Source organism: Tachypleus tridentatus, chromosome 6, assembly GCF_004210375.1.
Source record: "Tachypleus tridentatus isolate NWPU-2018 chromosome 6, ASM421037v1, whole genome shotgun sequence".
In the NCBI taxonomy this organism is placed as follows: Eukaryota; Metazoa; Arthropoda; class Merostomata; order Xiphosura; family Limulidae; genus Tachypleus; species Tachypleus tridentatus.
The window spans coordinates 135283184-135301526 of record NC_134830.1 but is presented as its reverse complement, the minus strand read 5'-3'; the positions used below and the strand labels follow the sequence as shown (position 1 = coordinate 135301526).

General features: G+C 36.0%; 1 protein-coding gene across 4 annotated transcripts in view; it reads left to right on the top strand.

The window, feature by feature from the left end:
• The window catches only part of LOC143253741 (T-box transcription factor TBX3-like), a 35563-nt gene extending 19487 nt beyond the window's left edge, over positions 1–16076 (top strand). Inside the window, exons 3-7 of one of the 4 annotated variants that reach the window (XM_076508054.1) lie at positions 249–395; positions 4218–4294; positions 5853–6052; positions 8487–9414; positions 15356–16076. In XM_076508054.1, coding sequence (XP_076364169.1) covers positions 249–395; positions 4218–4294; positions 5853–6052; positions 8487–8599 — 537 coding nt within the window. In that variant the 3' untranslated portion in view covers positions 8600–9414; positions 15356–16076. Of the gene's footprint in view, positions 1–248; positions 396–4217; positions 4295–5852; positions 6053–6815; positions 9415–15355 lie in introns of all 4 variants that reach the window. The other 3 variants (XM_076508055.1, XM_076508053.1, XM_076508056.1) reach the window with 3 other exon arrangements.
• The last annotated feature ends 2267 nt before the right edge of the window (positions 16077–18343 follow it).

Genomic DNA, 18343 nt, shown 5'->3' with positions numbered 1-18343 from the left:
CGATTGGGTAGAAACTCGTTTTGAACCACGAATCCTCAGATTCGCAAACCTACTGATTGAAGACCAATTGATTTGACAAGGAATAAATGCAGGCAGTGTGGAAACAGTATTTCACTTTTGTTTTACAGGGATTCAAGGTACTGAAGAGGGAGAGGATCGTGTCAGATCTTAAACAATAAAATTAGTTAGTTATATTAAAAGCAAATTTTATAGATGGGGCTAATGTGTTTATTTTATTCGTTTCTCAGACTATCCTGAACTCGATGCACAAGTACCAGCCGAGGTTTCATCTTGTCCGAGCTAACGACATCCTCAAGCTACCGTACAGTACGTTCCGTACGTACGTCTTCAAGGAGACCGAATTTATCGCTGTTACAGCCTATCAAAATGAAAAGGTCATTAAACCGAAATTAGGATTAAGTTACGGGTCTATATAAACATATACACTTCATAATAGTGTTCTTATTTGTTATATGCCTACTTTTATTTATTTCTTTCACTGCCTAGGGTCTTCCATAATTCAATCGTATAAACTTTTAAAGGTGTGTGTTCGATGTTTGCAATCCAAATAATTTTTTAGAAAACCAATTTCACTGCTAACTCATACTATGTATGAACAGGAAAAGTCGTTCGATAATTTAGTGTATAACCTTAATCCTTTAAAAGGTTATTTGATTGTAAAAGTGCTAACAAGCCCCTGATTTATTGGATTACTTTTTGTGGTCAACGAGACCAAAAGGTGAAACTACGACAACTGTGCAAAAAATTATAAGTAATTCGATATGACGAGAAACCCACCTGAAGTAAAAATGTATCTCAAGACGGCTGGTATTGGTGTTAACACTTTTATTAAGATATAGTAGAGAACAATGTTTCGACCTTCTCATGTGATCTTCAGGAACCAAGAAAGTCGAAACGTTGTTCTCTGCCTTATTTTAATAAAACTTTTAATACTCACACCAGCCGTCTTGAGATACGAGAAATTACGAGATCAAAGCGAGACGTTAGTTGAGAGAAACGAAACTCAAGTTTAAAGGAACAAAATATGAATTTAAAAAATAAACTAATTCTAATCAATCCGAAGAGATACACGAGTAATTAAAAACGTGTGCAACGATAAAATAAGAAAATACAATAAATTAGTTAAAGTCGTGGAGGGGGAAAGAAGGTCGATATTACCCATGGTAGGAATACATTCACACTGCACCCCACCCAAACCCATCCTCCCTGGAATTAAACCTTTACAGGCGTTACGTACGAGACCAAGTTTTAGGTTAGGGTTAACGGTGTTCTTTTAATTACGAGTAGAAGCGTTTTTTCAGAGTAACAAAAATTTAAAAAATCGTAGTAGATATGACCGAGTACTTGTACCCTATTCAGTTTCTTCCCCAGCTCGTGTGCACGTGAGAGTAGTATGTTCTTAGATGAGTGATATTATCTCCTGAGACAAGGAGGACGAAACCCACAACAGAACATTTGTGATGCTGTTTGTAAATAACCATTCGTCATCCGATAATAAGAGACAACTGATTATGAAGCTCACGTGAAGTGTCCTGTAGGGGTGGTCATCTTTCTGTCGCGAACAGCCCCGCTGTCGCCGCCCTGGGATGCCCGAACTAACCGGTAAAGACCGCCGTTGTGTTCATTCAACGACGCGAATGATTCTGTGTAGAGGGCGGCATCTTTATTTCTCCGCCTTTACTCGTTCTGGCTGCGACTGGGCTTTACGGTAAGCACGCGCGGTATGTTGACCCTTTTAGATGATCATGTCCGCGTCACTGCTTGTTAAGCAGGGTCTTTATCAAGAAACGAGACAAAAAAAAATATTTTCAAGTATGCTAGAGTGTTACATTGGAACGTAGCTACAAGCTGATATCATAAAAATATGGTCTCGCTAAGCCTAATGGACTTATTTACGAACAATTCCTTTTCGTAATTGTTTCTGATCTGTTGCTTAAACAGAAATCACTTTGATACGTATTAAATAATCTCGTAAAAATGAAACGTTGTGACCCATACTGCCAAGCTTCGTCAAAAACTGAAACATTTGCTAATACGAATATGTGTTTTAACAAAAATTTGGTGCTATTAATAAAAATCAAAATATACACACACAAAAAGTGCACATTGCCGTATGAAACGGGATCAGAGCAAATACGATATAATTATGTCGTGGGAAACGTCTAGCGTGACTGTGTGATAATAATGACTCGTGGCGAAGAAAAGTCAGTTTTAAAAACTTGCAACTTTTTTAAAATATTGAACGTTTGTTTCCTTCTATCTTAAAATATAAAAACAATATGTAAGTAAGAATAAAAAACACAAGTTATACATCAAACGTTTCATTGAACTGTTGGGGTTAATCGTGACCCAGTGTTCAGTATGCCAGACTATGGATTTGCGGGTCCTTCGTTCGCTTCACCTTTCAAAAAAAACACACACACTCTGAGCTCGTGAGTGCATTATAAGAGTAAAGTATCAAATCTTGCTATTTGGTTAAACAAAGGTGTATATTTAACTCAAAAGCTGTGGCGGTGGGTACTGTTGACTAACTACTTTCTTTTTAGTCTACCACTTCAAAATTAGGGACAGTTAGCGTAAAGAGCTCTTAAGTAACTTACGGACTCATTCTGTGGGTTTAATTGAAATATACCAGCATACATCATCGTCGGATTAAAGTATTTTGAAGCGCTTTGCCCTGTAAAACAATCTGCCCCGTCATTTCTTAGGCGCGCAGACAACCATCGAGTAGCTTTGCGCGAAATTCAAAAACAAACATTCCTTAAGCTTCAAAGGACGTATGATATGTACAGTCAGTAAACATCAGAACAACTCCTCATATTATCTTTATAACTAGAATATACTTAAATTTTTCTCAACAGAAAACTCAGACACCATTGATACTATTATTAATAAAATAGCCCCCCGCTAGTACAGCCGTATGTCTACGGATTTACAACGCTAAGATTAGGGGTTCGATTCCCCTCGGTGGGCTCAGGAGATAGCCCGATGTGGCTTTGCTATAAGAAAACACAAACAAACAAATGAATAAAATATAAAGGTATCTTTTTCAACAGAAGACTCACAGGCACCAATGACTGTGCCAATATTTTCTGTTTTTACTATAATTAGTTTTATAAAAATTCTAGTAACTTGCCCTGTTTAACTGATACATAGGTTGAGAAAGAACTGCTTTCATTTTAAAGCATAAATCAGTAAATAACGTTTATATATATTGCAGATATCCCTCTGGTAGCTTTTTTGAGAATCTTAACAAACAAAGAAACAGTGCATTAAAAGAAATTCACTAAACTTCTCAAATACTACTTTCCTATTTTAATTAAACTTTTGGTCCGGCATGGTCAGGTGGTTAAGGCACTTGACTCGTAATCCGAGGGTCGCCGATTCGAATCTCAGTCACACCAAACATGCTCGCCCTTTCAGCCGTAGGGACATTATAATGTTACGATCAATCCCACTATTCGTTGGTAAAAGAGTAGCCCAAGAGTTGGCGGTGGGTGGTGATGACTAGCTGCCTTTCTTCTAGACTTACACTGCTTTATTAGGGACGGCTAGCACAGATAGACCTCGTGTAGCTTTGCGCGTAATTAAAAAAAAAGAAACCAAACATTAAAATCTTTCAAGTGAATATCTTCGAAGCAGCAGTGTTGTTATCTTACTGACAAAATAGTCAGCAAGTAGTTATATACTCCATGTGGAGTGTTTGTCACACTGTACAAGTAGTGGAACAGCTATGTTTAGAACTATCAAGGTTACCGTTATGTGTACCTAACAATCTGTCTGTTTGTCTGGATTAAAGCCTTGGATTCTTTGTTTTTTTGTATTTAAGTACAAAGTTATACAAAGAGCTATCTGTGCTCTGCCCACCACGGGTATCGAAACGCGGTTTCTAACAGTACAAGTCCGCGGAAATATCGCTGTGCCACTGGGGGGGGGGGGGCAAATCTTTGGATCGTCTTCTGACTGGCTGGTCAGCGAGAACTGTGAATGTCCTCTCTCTGGCTGTTCAGTTCCAGCTGTAGGTTATCCATCCTCTGGCTGGACGATCAGTTATAGATATGGGTTTAAGATAAGTGATTTTTCAGAAAGCTGAGATAACCATCATTTGTTTTACTTCTGAGAATGATTACAAGAAATGCTAAGTTTGTACTGCAGAGATTTGAAAGTTTAATCGTCTGCACCAATTGATGTTTCAGATCACCCAACTGAAGATCGAAAATAACCCTTTTGCCAAAGGTTTCCGAGACACTGGAAGCGGAAGAAGAGATAAGAAGTGAGATATATATTTTTCTGTCTGTCTATCTGCCTATCCATCTATCTCAGTCTCGTCAATCTAACTGTGCATTACCCCGTGTTTGTCTTTATTCGTCTGTGAGTATTGTCTCTCTGGCTTAACCAGTTATCTCTCTATTCGTTTGTGGATTTTAAGTTTTCACTATATACCACTTATCTGTTTTTCTTTTCACGTGTTTTGTTTTGGCTTTTATTTGAGAATGGTGAGAGGTTAAAAATAAATTTAACGGAATTTTGTGCAAATCTGCCTAGGTTTCTTGAAATATGGCGACGACTGTTTTCTTCTACATGCATATTGCGTATGTGTTTTTATAGTTTTGTTAGAGTGGGTTGTTTAACAAAATAAATATTTAAACACGCCTCGGGTGTCTTGTGAAAACAACAAAAAAACGTTTCAGATGCGAAAAATCAACCCATTATTTAAGTTTTTAAATTACGTGAAGTAATTTTATCAGTATTCAGTTTTTATATAAAGTTTATTTAACCACAAAGCAACGCGCGCAGGAGTCTAACGCCTAATGTTAGTTTTATGAGCCCTCCTTTCAGTGTTACCGTGAGTCACTGAAATACGTTTTACACGCAACGGTTGCTGATCAATAAATGTATAATTTATATCTAAGTAAAACGGATTGTAGTTCTAATATATTTCCAACAACTTGCATATTGTAAAATAACAATAATATAAGTAATATAAGAAATATAAGATGTTAATTGCGAAAACAATGAGTCTCAGATAGGACGTGACTTCATGGTTGTTGCCCTAACTGTGAATCTTATAATTTATTATATGCATTCCGTTGCCACACATACATGTATACAAAAGCGTTATAGGAGTTTCCTGCCACTTAGCCAGATAATAGTATCCCGAGAGTTGGCGGAGAGTGTTTTTGACTACTTGCCTTGGCTAAATGTGATCTAGTAGTTAACATGCTTAGACTGTGAATATTGAGGTTTATAGTTCGCAACATGTCACAAAAACACGCTTTGCATTCTGATCAGATAAGAGGAGCCGAAGAGTTGACGGTGAACGTCACTAGCTATCTGTCTTTCCTCTGGTCTACCAGTATACGTTATAGACGTTGTAGGTAGTCTTTCTGGAGGCTTAGACGAAATTCTTTGACCAACGGATCATTATTAATCAGTTAGGGTTAGTAGTGAGTTTAATTCAGATTTTTCTTTACGTTTTCTGAGCATGACATCTGCGCCTGCGTAGAAGAAAGTAAAGCAAGGTTACTAATTTTCTAATGTACATGGATATTTCAATTAAATACAAAGAAAAAGGAAGTTAACATAATATAAATTACGTTCGGTACGGTGACGTAGCTATGGGTGGGAGGTTCAGTAGATGATCGATCCAATTGGAAAGTTTTGATGAATTAAAAAAAATACGAAATTTAAAGATCTCACTAAAATAGTTAGATGTCCCCCAAGGTCAGCAAGAAGCGTTTTTTAGCACGTGCGTGATTTGTTGTTTAAAGAAGATTAGACCACCCTCAAATCCCCTCCCCACTGTTACTAATCTTATTTTAATCCTTCAGGCGTCTTTCACTTCCAATGATGGAAGCCCGGCTTCCAGCTACAACTGGAGATCTCAAACCAGAAAGTGAAAACGTTTTGGAAGGAGGTTGTAGCAGTGAAGAGGAGACGGTGGACGTCGGAGGCAGTGGAGAGGAAGCCTTGGAGGCTCCCGTAATTTCAAGTTCCTCGAATACTGAGTGCAGTCCTGGAGACCAAGAAGGTATTATGTCACATGATTTTATAGTCCGAATTATCCCTTTTAATCTCATCAGATGAAGCTTTTGCAACCTTAGATTTCTTTGGATTAACGCTACGAAGTAAAGACACGCATGCGTATTGGATTGCCTCCATCCTGCTTAAAGACGTTAAAATAAGCCAAGTTTAAGTATTCTCGTCACAAAATCCAAAACTTATTTTGATGTCACGATTTCAAGCAAAATTCTTGTGTATCAAGAGTTTTCGTGCTGGATTTTTTTTATTATGAAAACGGTATCTGGACTTCTACCTTTAAGACTTGGTTTTTTTCTTATTATTTTATTACGAGAGAAATTAATAAACGACCCGAACATTGGTCGACTATCTCAGAAAATTTCTACGAGTTGTATGAGCTGTGTTTAAAATATATCGAAAGCATTTCGGAAATGTTTAGAAAAGTAGGCGTTTTCAAAATTAACAATTACATAAGTTCTTATACGAAATATATTAATGAGTGATATACATAGAAGTTGTATTATTAAATAAATTTATTTTCGATAGTAGATGCCATTTTCTTATTTCAATCACTTTTATGTTGCTTAAAGCAGTAACATCAATGCTTCTGTTACCAGTTCTTGTAGGAATAGATGGATATGGAATATAAGTAGCAGTGATATTCTTATTGTTTATCCAATCAGTTATACATATTTAATGTATTAGAATGGACTCGAGTTAAACGATGCGTCGTTTGTACCTAATGGAGATTCCTTCGTTGATGTATTTTACAGTTCCGGAAGATCACAAATCGGTTCAAGAAAAAACTGAAGGTGTTGACGGCGCTGATAGGAAGACGAGGGTCGCAGGAGGTCGAAGCGAGGCTGAGACCTCCTGTAAAAAAAATCAAGTGGCTTCAACAGTGACCCTTGAGCTTCCACTGTCCGAATCCTCCATATCTAGAGTCAATGGATTTCAAAGTTTAGATACTCACGACCATGCTGTACATCCATTAGGGATTCATAATCCCTTGGGGGGGAGTATATCTCACCCACATTGGTTTCCTTACTTCTATCCCCCTACCTTCTACCCTCAATTCTGTTGCCCTCAGTCTTCCCCTTCAACGTCTTCGATGTCTGCAAATCTTTCCATGCGTCTATACCCCTTTATAGGCCATAATAACTCGAGAATTCTAGACCCTGGGTGCAGACACGGGCAGCATCGATTTCTTCCATATTCTTTACCAATAACCATTAATTCCACACTTCCGTCCTCTACCCTACATTGCCCCGTCCCCGTCCCACTGCTCAAGGGACTATCTCTGTCTCCAACTTCTGAAGTAACAGGTTCTTCTAGTTCAGCAAGTCCTGTTCTTTCAGCTAACGTCTCCAACACTTTGCAGAGCATAGAAGAAATGGTGAACGGTTTGGAAAGGCAACAGGAGCAGATTGCCATTTTATCACTGTCTAAGCTAAACGACTGATTAGTATACACTTGGAGTTGCTAGACAAACTAGCGTGTGAAAGGAACCAGCCGAGCTTTTAGCTTACCAAAAGCTACACCAGGAGTCGCAGTAGAACTCTAGTGACCAAGATCCCAGCTAGCTAAGTGCTGTTCCTTCCAAAGCGGAGCCAGTGAGGATGGTGAAGGGCATTAGTAGCCGACATTGATTTGAAATCCAAGAATTAAGTACAGGCATTTTCCTGTTACCCAGTTGAAAAGGCATAAAATATCAACAAGAATATTAATAAAACCAACAGTGAAATAATTAATAACAGATGAGAAGTAGATGTCGCCTACTTTAGCCAAAAGAAAAGAAAGGTCGTATTTGGTTTAGATTCCAGCATTAATTAACAAACCATTTATTTGTAGTTAGCACTACTTTCAATGGAGAAGATTTGGAAAAATAAACCATCTACAATTTTATTTGCCATTTATAACAAAAAGTTTAAGACACATTTACACTAATATATGAATATATATATATATATATATATATATATATATAGTCAGCGATGATAAAAAAAAATTCCAGTTTGAGAAGTTTGAGCATTTCAAGTCTGAACGTTTGTCCCTCATTGACCACAGAAAATAAAGAAAATATTCATTATTTTATATTTTCGAACGGTTCCACTCTGATAAACAAAATGAACGTTTATCTTCATTTTTCCTTCTAGTTTCAAATCATCATACTGTTTGTTTGTTTTTTCAAGAATTGAAACGTCTTCAACTTTTCACCACAGTGAGTAAATTTTCATATGTTTTAATTGGAACATCAACTTCGTCTTTAATGTGTAATCCCAGTATCTTCTTTAGAAATAATTGAAAACCAGTCTGTTTGACAAGCTAGAAACCTTATGTTTTGTTACGTCTTTTTGTTGACCATAAACAGGAAGAAGAGCTGGTTGTAATATTTATCCAATGCTGTTAACAAAACACAGAAACCTCCATTGGTATCTTTTCAGAGATGATTAACTTTATGAATGCAGTCCAGAAGTGGGATCTTCTAAAAGGTCTACTACAGATAGTCCAGAAGTGGGATCTTCAGCAAGATTTTCTAAAGGCAGTCAAGAAGTAGAATCCCCAGCAATTTTAAAATCAGTTCAGAAGTATAATCCCCGCAAGATTTTCTAGAAGCAGTCCAAAAGTTGATCCCTAGCAGGATTTTCTAGAAGCAATCCAGAAGTAGGGTTCTCAGCAAAATTTTCTAAAGTCAGTTCAGGAGTGAGATCCACAGCGAAATTATCATGAGGCAATCCAGAGTGGGATCCACACGAGGTATCAGGCTGATAGAATAAGCGATAATCAAGTCCAGACAAAGAGTAGAAAATGATGGGTGAGCACTCTGAAGCCAGTGCTTTGTTTAAAATAAGAACTTCTGTATGTTGTCCGCTGCACTAATAAGGTTGGTAATGACAAACATTTCAAGTAATAAATGTCATGTTTCCATGTGTGATGAGACACTGCATCACAGCCTGCTTTAAGACCCACAGTAAACCGATTTTAACATATTTGTTTGGAGACATAGATGAATCTTTAAAAACTGAATTTTTATCTGTAAACAAAAAAAGTTTTTTCAAACACAATCTAGGTGAATCTTCAAAAGGATGTTACCTTTAATATTCACAATAATTACAAGAACTTGTGGATGTGGGCTTTGTCTTCAAAATCTTACCAGAACGATTGAAATTTGACTGAATATCACCAGGTGTTATCTACAAGCTCCACATTCTATTGGTTAGCAATTTTTATGGACTGAAAAGTATGAGCTACAGGAGTACATTTCCATCTCTTATAGCACCACAACCTCCAAAGTCACTCAAGAGGATATTTCGGAGTTACTTATGATAAATGAAAGTAACCAATGGATACTGGTGGATGATAAACAAGCAGGTAAGCACAAAAAATTCTTGTGTATCTATTATACTTTTCAAGGTTTTTGTATAGTTTAATGCGCAAGAAATAACAAATTGCAGGTGTGTATCAACTTTCTACCGTGTGAAAACTGGTCATTCTCGAACGCCATTTTGAAACGAAGGAGGAACATTAGTTCTTAGTCATTTAAAACTTTATTGAATGGCGTTTCTTACCACATCAATCTATTTGAGAGCTAATTTGACTGCTAGGTGCAAACATAATTAAGTATCACAAGACATACTTTTATTTCTTAAATCTTTAGTGGGTTAATACGAAATGAAGCAAGATATGTTATTTCATCTCGAACGCTAAAGAGATATCCAGAAATAAGGCCATCCTTTGTCAATGTACTATCTATATTCTTCTCACCAGGGTTTTCGAAATCCAACTTTTAGTATAGTAAATTTGAGCTTTACTGTTGAGCCATTGGAGGTAGGGGGGACGATTATAAAAAAAATAGATCGTGAAAAGCATTTCCTTCTGTGATGTATAATAATTTTTGTTCCTTAGATAGGTGATACAGAAAAATAATTGAAATGTGAATTCGTCAAACAGAAGTAAAGATTGTGTATAGTTAACATGTTGTGAGAATTATAACTTGTTTATACTGGTTTCGTGGACTCGTAATTTAATTCGTTATTTTTGTTTGTTTGTTAATAATAGTTAGTTTATTTATCCAGTAGTAACTTTAAACAAAACCGAGCATTGTATACAAGAAAGCGGTCAGGTTGTCGAGTTAATTATTTTGTGATTCGTCAAATTGTGGATCCTACGTATCACGAAAACATTACTTTATGATAGAGTTATTTTGAAATTATAAAGTAATACTTGTGACGGAAAAAAAGAAACATTTTATGATGACTTTATTAGATCATGACCCTACGGATTTGACTCTGTTTGTGGTCCTAACTATAGGTTCTCTGTTACTTTTAAAAATTTATTCCGGTCGTTCCAAATGTTTTGAGTTTTTAATTTATTTACCAAACAATGGTTTTAAATTCCTAATTTGAAAATATAGAAAGATTTTAGAACAATTTCTTGTGCATGTGACAACTGGATAGTGAAATCCACTAATGCAACTTTTTCTCAATCTTAACGCCAACTTTTCGTGTGAGGTTGTTTTCTTAAGTTTTATTTTCTGTGAAATTATCAACATAATTAATTAAGATATTAATTCTATAAACAATGTAAAACAAGACAACAGCATCAAAATTCTGAAAGCAGATAAAGGCAATGCTATAGTTATAATGAACACGTGTTTGTGTTTTCTTATAGCAAAGCCACATTGGGCTATCTGCTGATCCCACCTAGGGAAATCGAACCCCTGATTTTAGCGTCGTAAATCCGGAAACTTACCGCTGTACTAGCGGGAGCCATATAATGAACATAAGTGAATACTTTCAAAAAATGAACATCTTATCAGATACAAGCAAATTTAAACTAATAAACACGAATTTAACAAAAACACATGAAAACCAATAAAACAAAAGAAATGAAAAAGCCAACACAATTTCAGATAACCTTTATTCTACGAAAGACACGCACACCACAACTATGCGGCACCCCCAAACCTCACAAACCCGATTGTCCACTACGAGCCATAATGCCGACCTATGAATCATTTAACTACGATCTCAGAAAATATATAGTGCGGGCATTTTCTAAAAATGTAACATCAGCCGGCTCTGTTTTTCAAAGAATCTTTTAACTTTAAATCTATTCTTAATGAACTAAACCATAAAGCCTCAATGGACAGTTTTGATATAATCTTCCTCATCACAGAAGTCCCAACAACCGAAACCTGCAAGATAAGTTTATAACTTTATATCCGGTAAATTTCTTTGTGAGCCAGTTAAAATCAAGATCATACATGAAATAAATCCATGGAGTATTCATTGTATGATCATTGGTAAAATCAATTAGATTGACAACTTCTAATCTATAGAAAAGCCGGTACATTTTGATAGCATTGCACGAAAAATGACTTTCATTTCATGTTGGGTCCGCCGCCAGTACAGTGGTAAGATTACAAATTTACAACGTTAAAATCAGGAGCTCGATTCCCTTGGTTGGCTCAGCAGATAACCCGATGTGGCTTTGCTATAAGAAAAAAACGCACACACACGTATTTCATGTTGATTACCAACAAAAGTATGACTTAGTATTATTGTGAGTCTATGTACTAAAAGTATGGTAATCAAGTTAGACAGCAAAACTGGAAAAATGTTTCTTGATTTAAAGTCTCTTGATTAAAGAGGATTGTTTTGTTATCAAAAATATTAGTGATATATCAGAAAATAGCGTAATTCAGAAAATATTTAAGTTTAAAATTCAGTCGATATATATTAACTTTTATGATGCTTCTATGCACTTGGCTCTAGGTAGGGGATCCCAAACTGTCTTTCAGATTATTATACCAACACTCATTACACTTACAAGGTTTCATATCACCCCTCATGGCCCAGCATGGCAGGATGTAGAGCGCTCGACGCGTAATCTTTGGTCACAGGCTCGAATCCCCATCGTACCAAACATGCTTGTCCTTTCAGCCGTTATAATGTGACGGTCAATCCCACTATTCGTCAGTAAAATAGTAATCTATGAGTTGGCAGTGAGTGGTGATGACTAGTTGTTTCCCCTCTTGTTTTAACTGCTAAATTAGAGACGGCTAGCACAGATAGCCTTCGTGTAGCTTTGCGCGAAATTAAAACCAAACACACACAACAAAACAAACATGTCGCCCTTTCCCCTCACAGCTCCCTTGCACCACCGTCACTAAAATCGTCATGTGCAGACAGTAATCGAATTATTGTATCTAGATAAATGCATTTTAGCTTTTTTTACTTTTCCTATTTGGAGAAACCAAGCCTAACGTGACGTGACACACATTGTCTTTTATGGGTTAGATAACATTTTTAAAAATCCATTTCGAATTTGTTTGTTATTAAGTAATAACAAAATGTGGAGATTCTTGTGCTGTGATCTATCGTAGGGATCGAATTCTGAACTTTAAACTTTCTGCTGACGAGCGTTTTAAATTCATCATAGTATCGATTAGACATTTCTTACTATAGCGTCACCAATTTGATTGCTTTGAAGTTTAAAGTATCTGAAAACGCAAAGAGCTTCTGATACAGCTTTGCGTATATGAATCGTAAAGCACCGCATCATACCATAATGAAATTCATGCTTGTATGATATTGGAAAAACATTTTTATTATGTGGTATGCAACCCCCAAAATCGCCAAATTTTTATCGTGAGTGCATTTATATTTGCAATAGGTGCCCAAATTTTCCCATTTTTTCCTTTGTTTTATGCTACGGAGTACTTTATTTTTTCCCTACTCAGAATAAAGATATGACGTTATGAATACGTCACACGTGAATCTAATGCACTGTCACCATCTATATAAATATAATACTATCTGTTGTATGTCCATGTAAATACTTCGCAAAGTGTGCATGGTTCTTCACCAAAATAGGTATGGATGTTCATTAAACCCAAATTAGGAAAATGCACACAAATTTTCAATTTTGAATTTTGCGGATTTTATTAGTGTTTTTGCGTTTGTTTGTTTTTTACCACTACTTCGCTCCTCTTTGAATATTCACCAAATTTGACTAGAAGGTTTTGTTGGGTTAATGAGGAAATACATGCACACTTTCACCATTTCTGTTTTATGGGCGTTTTTTTTAATTATATATAAAGGAAACAACTATTCATGTGCTAAGATAACCTTTCATTAATCATGAATCTACATAACTTTCCCTTCAGCTAAAGATACAAATTTTCTTCCCTTCCAGATCTGAAACTGAGTCTTTTTCTGTACGTTTCGGAAGATAGGGTATCATAACTTTGGGTTAAATGCAGCCCCAAATATCTCCTTTGTTATAGCCTCGTTTCTTCTGTCGAAAAAAGATTCAATGATTGTTGTTTAAAAAAATGTGACCTATTCTTGACCTTGTGACTATATGAAGGGCAACTATATTATAGGCTGTTCTTATTGGTCTACTTAAATTTATAACCATTCGAATTTTTTCTCTTAAAAACTACATCTTTACTCTCATGGAGGTAGAATAAACTACAATTTAGCGGATATTTGATGATGGAAAATGCACGCTAGTCATAAACCAAAGTTTCAAGCCACCCTTATCATCTGTTTTCCCAACATCGGCGTATGTTATAAATGTTTGTTTGGATAATTATAGTTTCAGATAAACGTTGTCTGGTAAATATTTAGGCCAAATATAATTTAACGCCAGCTAAACTACTATATAAATGACATCACGTTCCTTTTGGCGTATAATTTCCCGGGAAATTATTGAGAAAGGGTAACCGCATATTTAGCAAGGTCAGCGTGTGTGTGTTGTAAATACTTATGATATTTAGGGGGCGGGTAGAGATTCACGTGATATGTTAACGGAATAATAAATATTTTATCTAAGTCTACTTTTGAGGATTTTAGACAGTACAAACATACTATACAGCCTGAGGCATAAAGGCCAGAATAAGAAAAAAAACATTTATCTGACAGTTTTACTGGAAATTTACACAACATATTTATCTCTAGCATTCTTTTCTTTTTTCCGTTTTTTACAGCTTTCACGATATCCTGAAACAAAAACGATAAAAAAGTTGCATATCTTACGAAATGTGGAGTGTAATCTCGTCTAACTGAAAAGTGGTTTCGAAATAGAATTATATATAAGCTTTGTGAATATTAAACTTACCTGAATAAATAATTTCTCTTGATATAAACAAACCTTCAGTCAGTTTCACTAATTGTAATAAACGACCTTAAAACACCAACTTTATTTTTCTTGAAAGTTTTTACTTTTATTCAAAGTTTCGCTTTACAACTTCTTAAGGAACGTTCTTATAAAATACAAACCGTAACTGACATGTACAAAGCTCTGTACTGGTTTAATGGAACGTTTCTGAAGAAGCTGTAAAGCGAAACGTTGAGCTTTCAATTTATATATAAAAAACTAACATAGTTTAAAATTCCTTTCAGTATTTTATTTTGTTCAAAATTCCAGTCAGTGTTTAGTTTTGTTCTAAACTCCAGTCAGTGTTTAGTTTTGTTATAAATTCTGTACTATTCCTTAACGAAGTTGCAAATTTGTCACGACTGCGTGGAAACGTTTTTGCCTCTTCCATTCCACTTAACCTTTAACCTCCTAAGAAAAACCTTTTCATTGCTGAGTGATGTTAAGTACAGCGCCATCTGAGTAAAATCTGAAATTAGATAGTATACGTTTAAACTCTATTATCAGAACCGTTTCAGTAGCTTTTGGCGCGAATATTCGCTACTTGTATCCCATATGCTTATTAATTACTAAGGATACAAATAGGTTCTCACTGAAGCCTAAATAGTAGTGTTTTATTTTGAGACATCATGAAGAAGATATAATTTAAACATACTTTAGAATATAAAGTATTTAGTTAGAACACAAAAAAAGAGAAAACGTTTGGCCGCTATCTAGAAAACACTGAATGACTTCATCAGTGGCGTACTTACATAGGAGTTAGAGGGGAACTCAGCCCCAGAGTCCATGGTATAATCGGGGCCCGTTGATAATTTTATTCTACGTAAAATTACATAGGATGTAGGGCCTACAAAATTTATTAGCCCCTGGGCCCACACAACCATAAATCCGCCATTGGACTTCATAGATTTCCATGAAAATTGTATTACTCAAAATACTTTTAAATAATGATTTTCCATCATACCAAAAATGTCCTAAATTCCTTTTCTTACGTGAGTAATTTTAATCAAAAACACAATTTAAAAAAGCTTCAAATGTATTTACACTAATTAATCTTTCTCCATTACTTTTTGTAACTATATTTGTACTTACTTCTCACGTGACATGTTATAACTTTGTGACTGGAATATCATCTGTTTCGCCACAGATGGGGACAGAGGAATGTGAAGTACATCATTTTTCTCGAAGAGATGAAGACGAAGAAAAAAAGAAATACAAATAAACTCGGAGAAGTGAAGACGAAGAAAAAAAGAAATACGAATAAACTCGAACTGGTAGCATGACTTATTGCATCTTACGTCCTAAGTCCAAGAAGTAGTTTCACCTCTTAATAACGTTGATTCAACACCTAGCAGGGACTTAAGAACATTCCGTTATTCTGGACTACACTGGGGTCAAGTTGTTTGATAACACGTTAAGTTAGAGCTCGTAGTTAGCATCAGTCCAGCGAAACGAAACTATATATTCAAGTCACTTTTTCACGGTAACATGCAAGTTTGTGATTTTATAAGAACACTTAGTTCAAGAGACAATTCACGGAACGAGGTCAGCTTCTAGCATTTTCCTATTAAATGAGAAAAAGTGACTGGATAGAATCTACTTAATGCAAACAGGTCTGACTTTGGAAGTCACATCAACGAAACTTACTCAGTAAACAAAATTTCTCGTCCCTTCTTACTTTCGTTTTCTTTACGATTCACGTTTAATAGTGATTTTCATGGTGCTATACACTTGTACGTTTTGTGAATTGGTATTTTAATGAGATAAAAGGTTTTAAATTGAATTCATAAACATGGGTTTGTTTATGGTGTAGGGTTAGCTTCTAAGCACTTTGGTCTTGAGGCAATAAAACGAACTTAAACTATCACTGTGACGTGTTTTGTGCGTGTTGTGTTCATTTAGCTTCAATGTTCTACAAAGTTGTGTGAAAATAGTCATTGATCAGTCTATCTATTGATGCTGGCTTATAAGAGGTATTTTCTTTAGAAGAAATGATTTAGTAAAACTCTATTTAGCCTAATAACTTCGAATATAATATTGTAATGATAAAAGCAGTGAGTGGAGAGAATATTACAGGGTAACTTAAAAAAAAAAAGAATATGAATTCGGGGTGAGCGTATTGAATTCCAAGTTAAAAAAGCGAAGTTTCATCATAATTTACCTGACGCGGCCTGGTGGTTAGGGTTACTCGACTCGCACGCAACCTGTGGATAGCGACTTTGAATCGCCGTTCCACCAAAATGTTCGTCCTTTCAGACATATAGGGCGCTATAATGTGATGGTCAATCCAAGCATTCGCTGGAAAAAAGAGTAACTCTAAGATATGGTGGTGGGTTTGTTGACTGACTATCTTCCCTCTAGTCTTACACTGCTAAATTAGGAACGACTAGCAAGATGGGCATCGGTAGAAAGGGGCAGGAGAGGCATCTACCCCCTTACATTTCACAACCACACAAAAACTCAACATCGTAGTTAAACAAAATATGTTTGCAATTTTTATTAAAACTGAAAATTGTGTTTGTGTTAAAGCACGCGAAATACACATTCTTTTAGTCTGATGGCTTACGTGGTAAAAGCTGATCCCCTTTTAAGCACGCTTGTCCCCGCCCCTTGAAATTATTTCATGTTTAGTGCAGATAGCCTTCGTGTAGTATTGCTCGAAAGTAGAACCAAACCCCGATAATGTAATTATACAATAATCTGTATACCCCACTGAACACTACTGCGTCAAAATCTAGGGGACTCGTGTACCTATCGTTTTTTCTCATCATCTATGAGGGGAAGGAATATAAAGTTCAAAACGGTTCATTCAGACATGTTGAGAGATGGTACAAGGTTTTCTAAAAAAACTACGCTGTTTTTATTATTTTTATTTTTGTCTACCTCAAAAATATAAGGTGTGTTTCGAATTTTGCGCAAAACTACACAAGGGCTATCTGCGCTAGCCGTCCTTAATTTAGCATTATAAGACTAGAGGGAAGGCAGTTAGTCATCACCACCCACCGTTAATTTTTGGGCTACTCTTTCACCAGCGAATTATGGGATTGAGCGTAATTTTTAACGCCTCAACGGCTGAAAGGGCGATCATGTTTGGTGGGACGGGGATTCGAACCCACGACCCTCAGATTACGAGTAGAGTGCCTGGCCATGCCGGGTCTATGAGGTTGGTAATTTAAATAAAATGCACGTGCAGAATACTGCGAGGGTTAATGAACAATGTCACAGACTTTTTTTTTTGGGGAGTCACACTTTAGAGCACATACCTCACAGATGATCATATTCGACTCTGAAAAATAGAAAATATGTCCGTATATTTGTCTTTATCAACGGACACGAACCTTGTTTTACAGGGCAATGTCTGCAGACTTGCACTGCTATAAATCGTGGGCAGAGCATTGGTATAGAGGAAAACTACCGTGTAAAAGGGGTTCTCGGGTTAACAGGTAGGGATTTTATTTCTTATTTTCATGACCTTGGCCCTCCAAAAACTAATCATTTCTAAGTTACGTAATAGTTCAAACGTATACCAACTTTTGTCCAAATCCATTCAGCTGCTTTCGAGAAATCTTGATGAAAAATATACATGCTCACACAAAACCAAAATTTATGTTTCAGTAGTTTCATTTAGGGATAACTTTCACATGCTAATTGGGAACTGCGAGAAACATAAACACCATTTAAGATAAAAGAATAAAACGCGAGATTTCCCACGAAATTTGCTTTTCTTTAAACAAGTGGTATTTGGGGCATTACCCTTTCTTTCTTTAACCCCTGTGTTTTTAATGAGTTTTAATGAAGATATCCACGTTTAGTTTGTTGTTCTTTGTTTGACAAAGTTCTATCCAGCTCCAGTTAAAAATGCTCATAAAATCAGTTCGCAGCTCTTAAGGAAGTGTTTAGTAGTAACTAATTCCATGTACAGCCTTACTGCACGTCCGTCCATACTTGAGAGGTGAGCCACAATACGTCTTTCAGTGAAACTGTAAAATGGAATACACATGTCTGTAAAGATCTCAAGTGACGCGGCCAGGTCTAGGTCAGAGGTCAGTGAACAGTGTTAAACTTGAACCAATAAAGAGTTCAGTCACAGCCGTTTCCATGTAGATTGAAATCTAATATATTTTTTTCTCTCTCT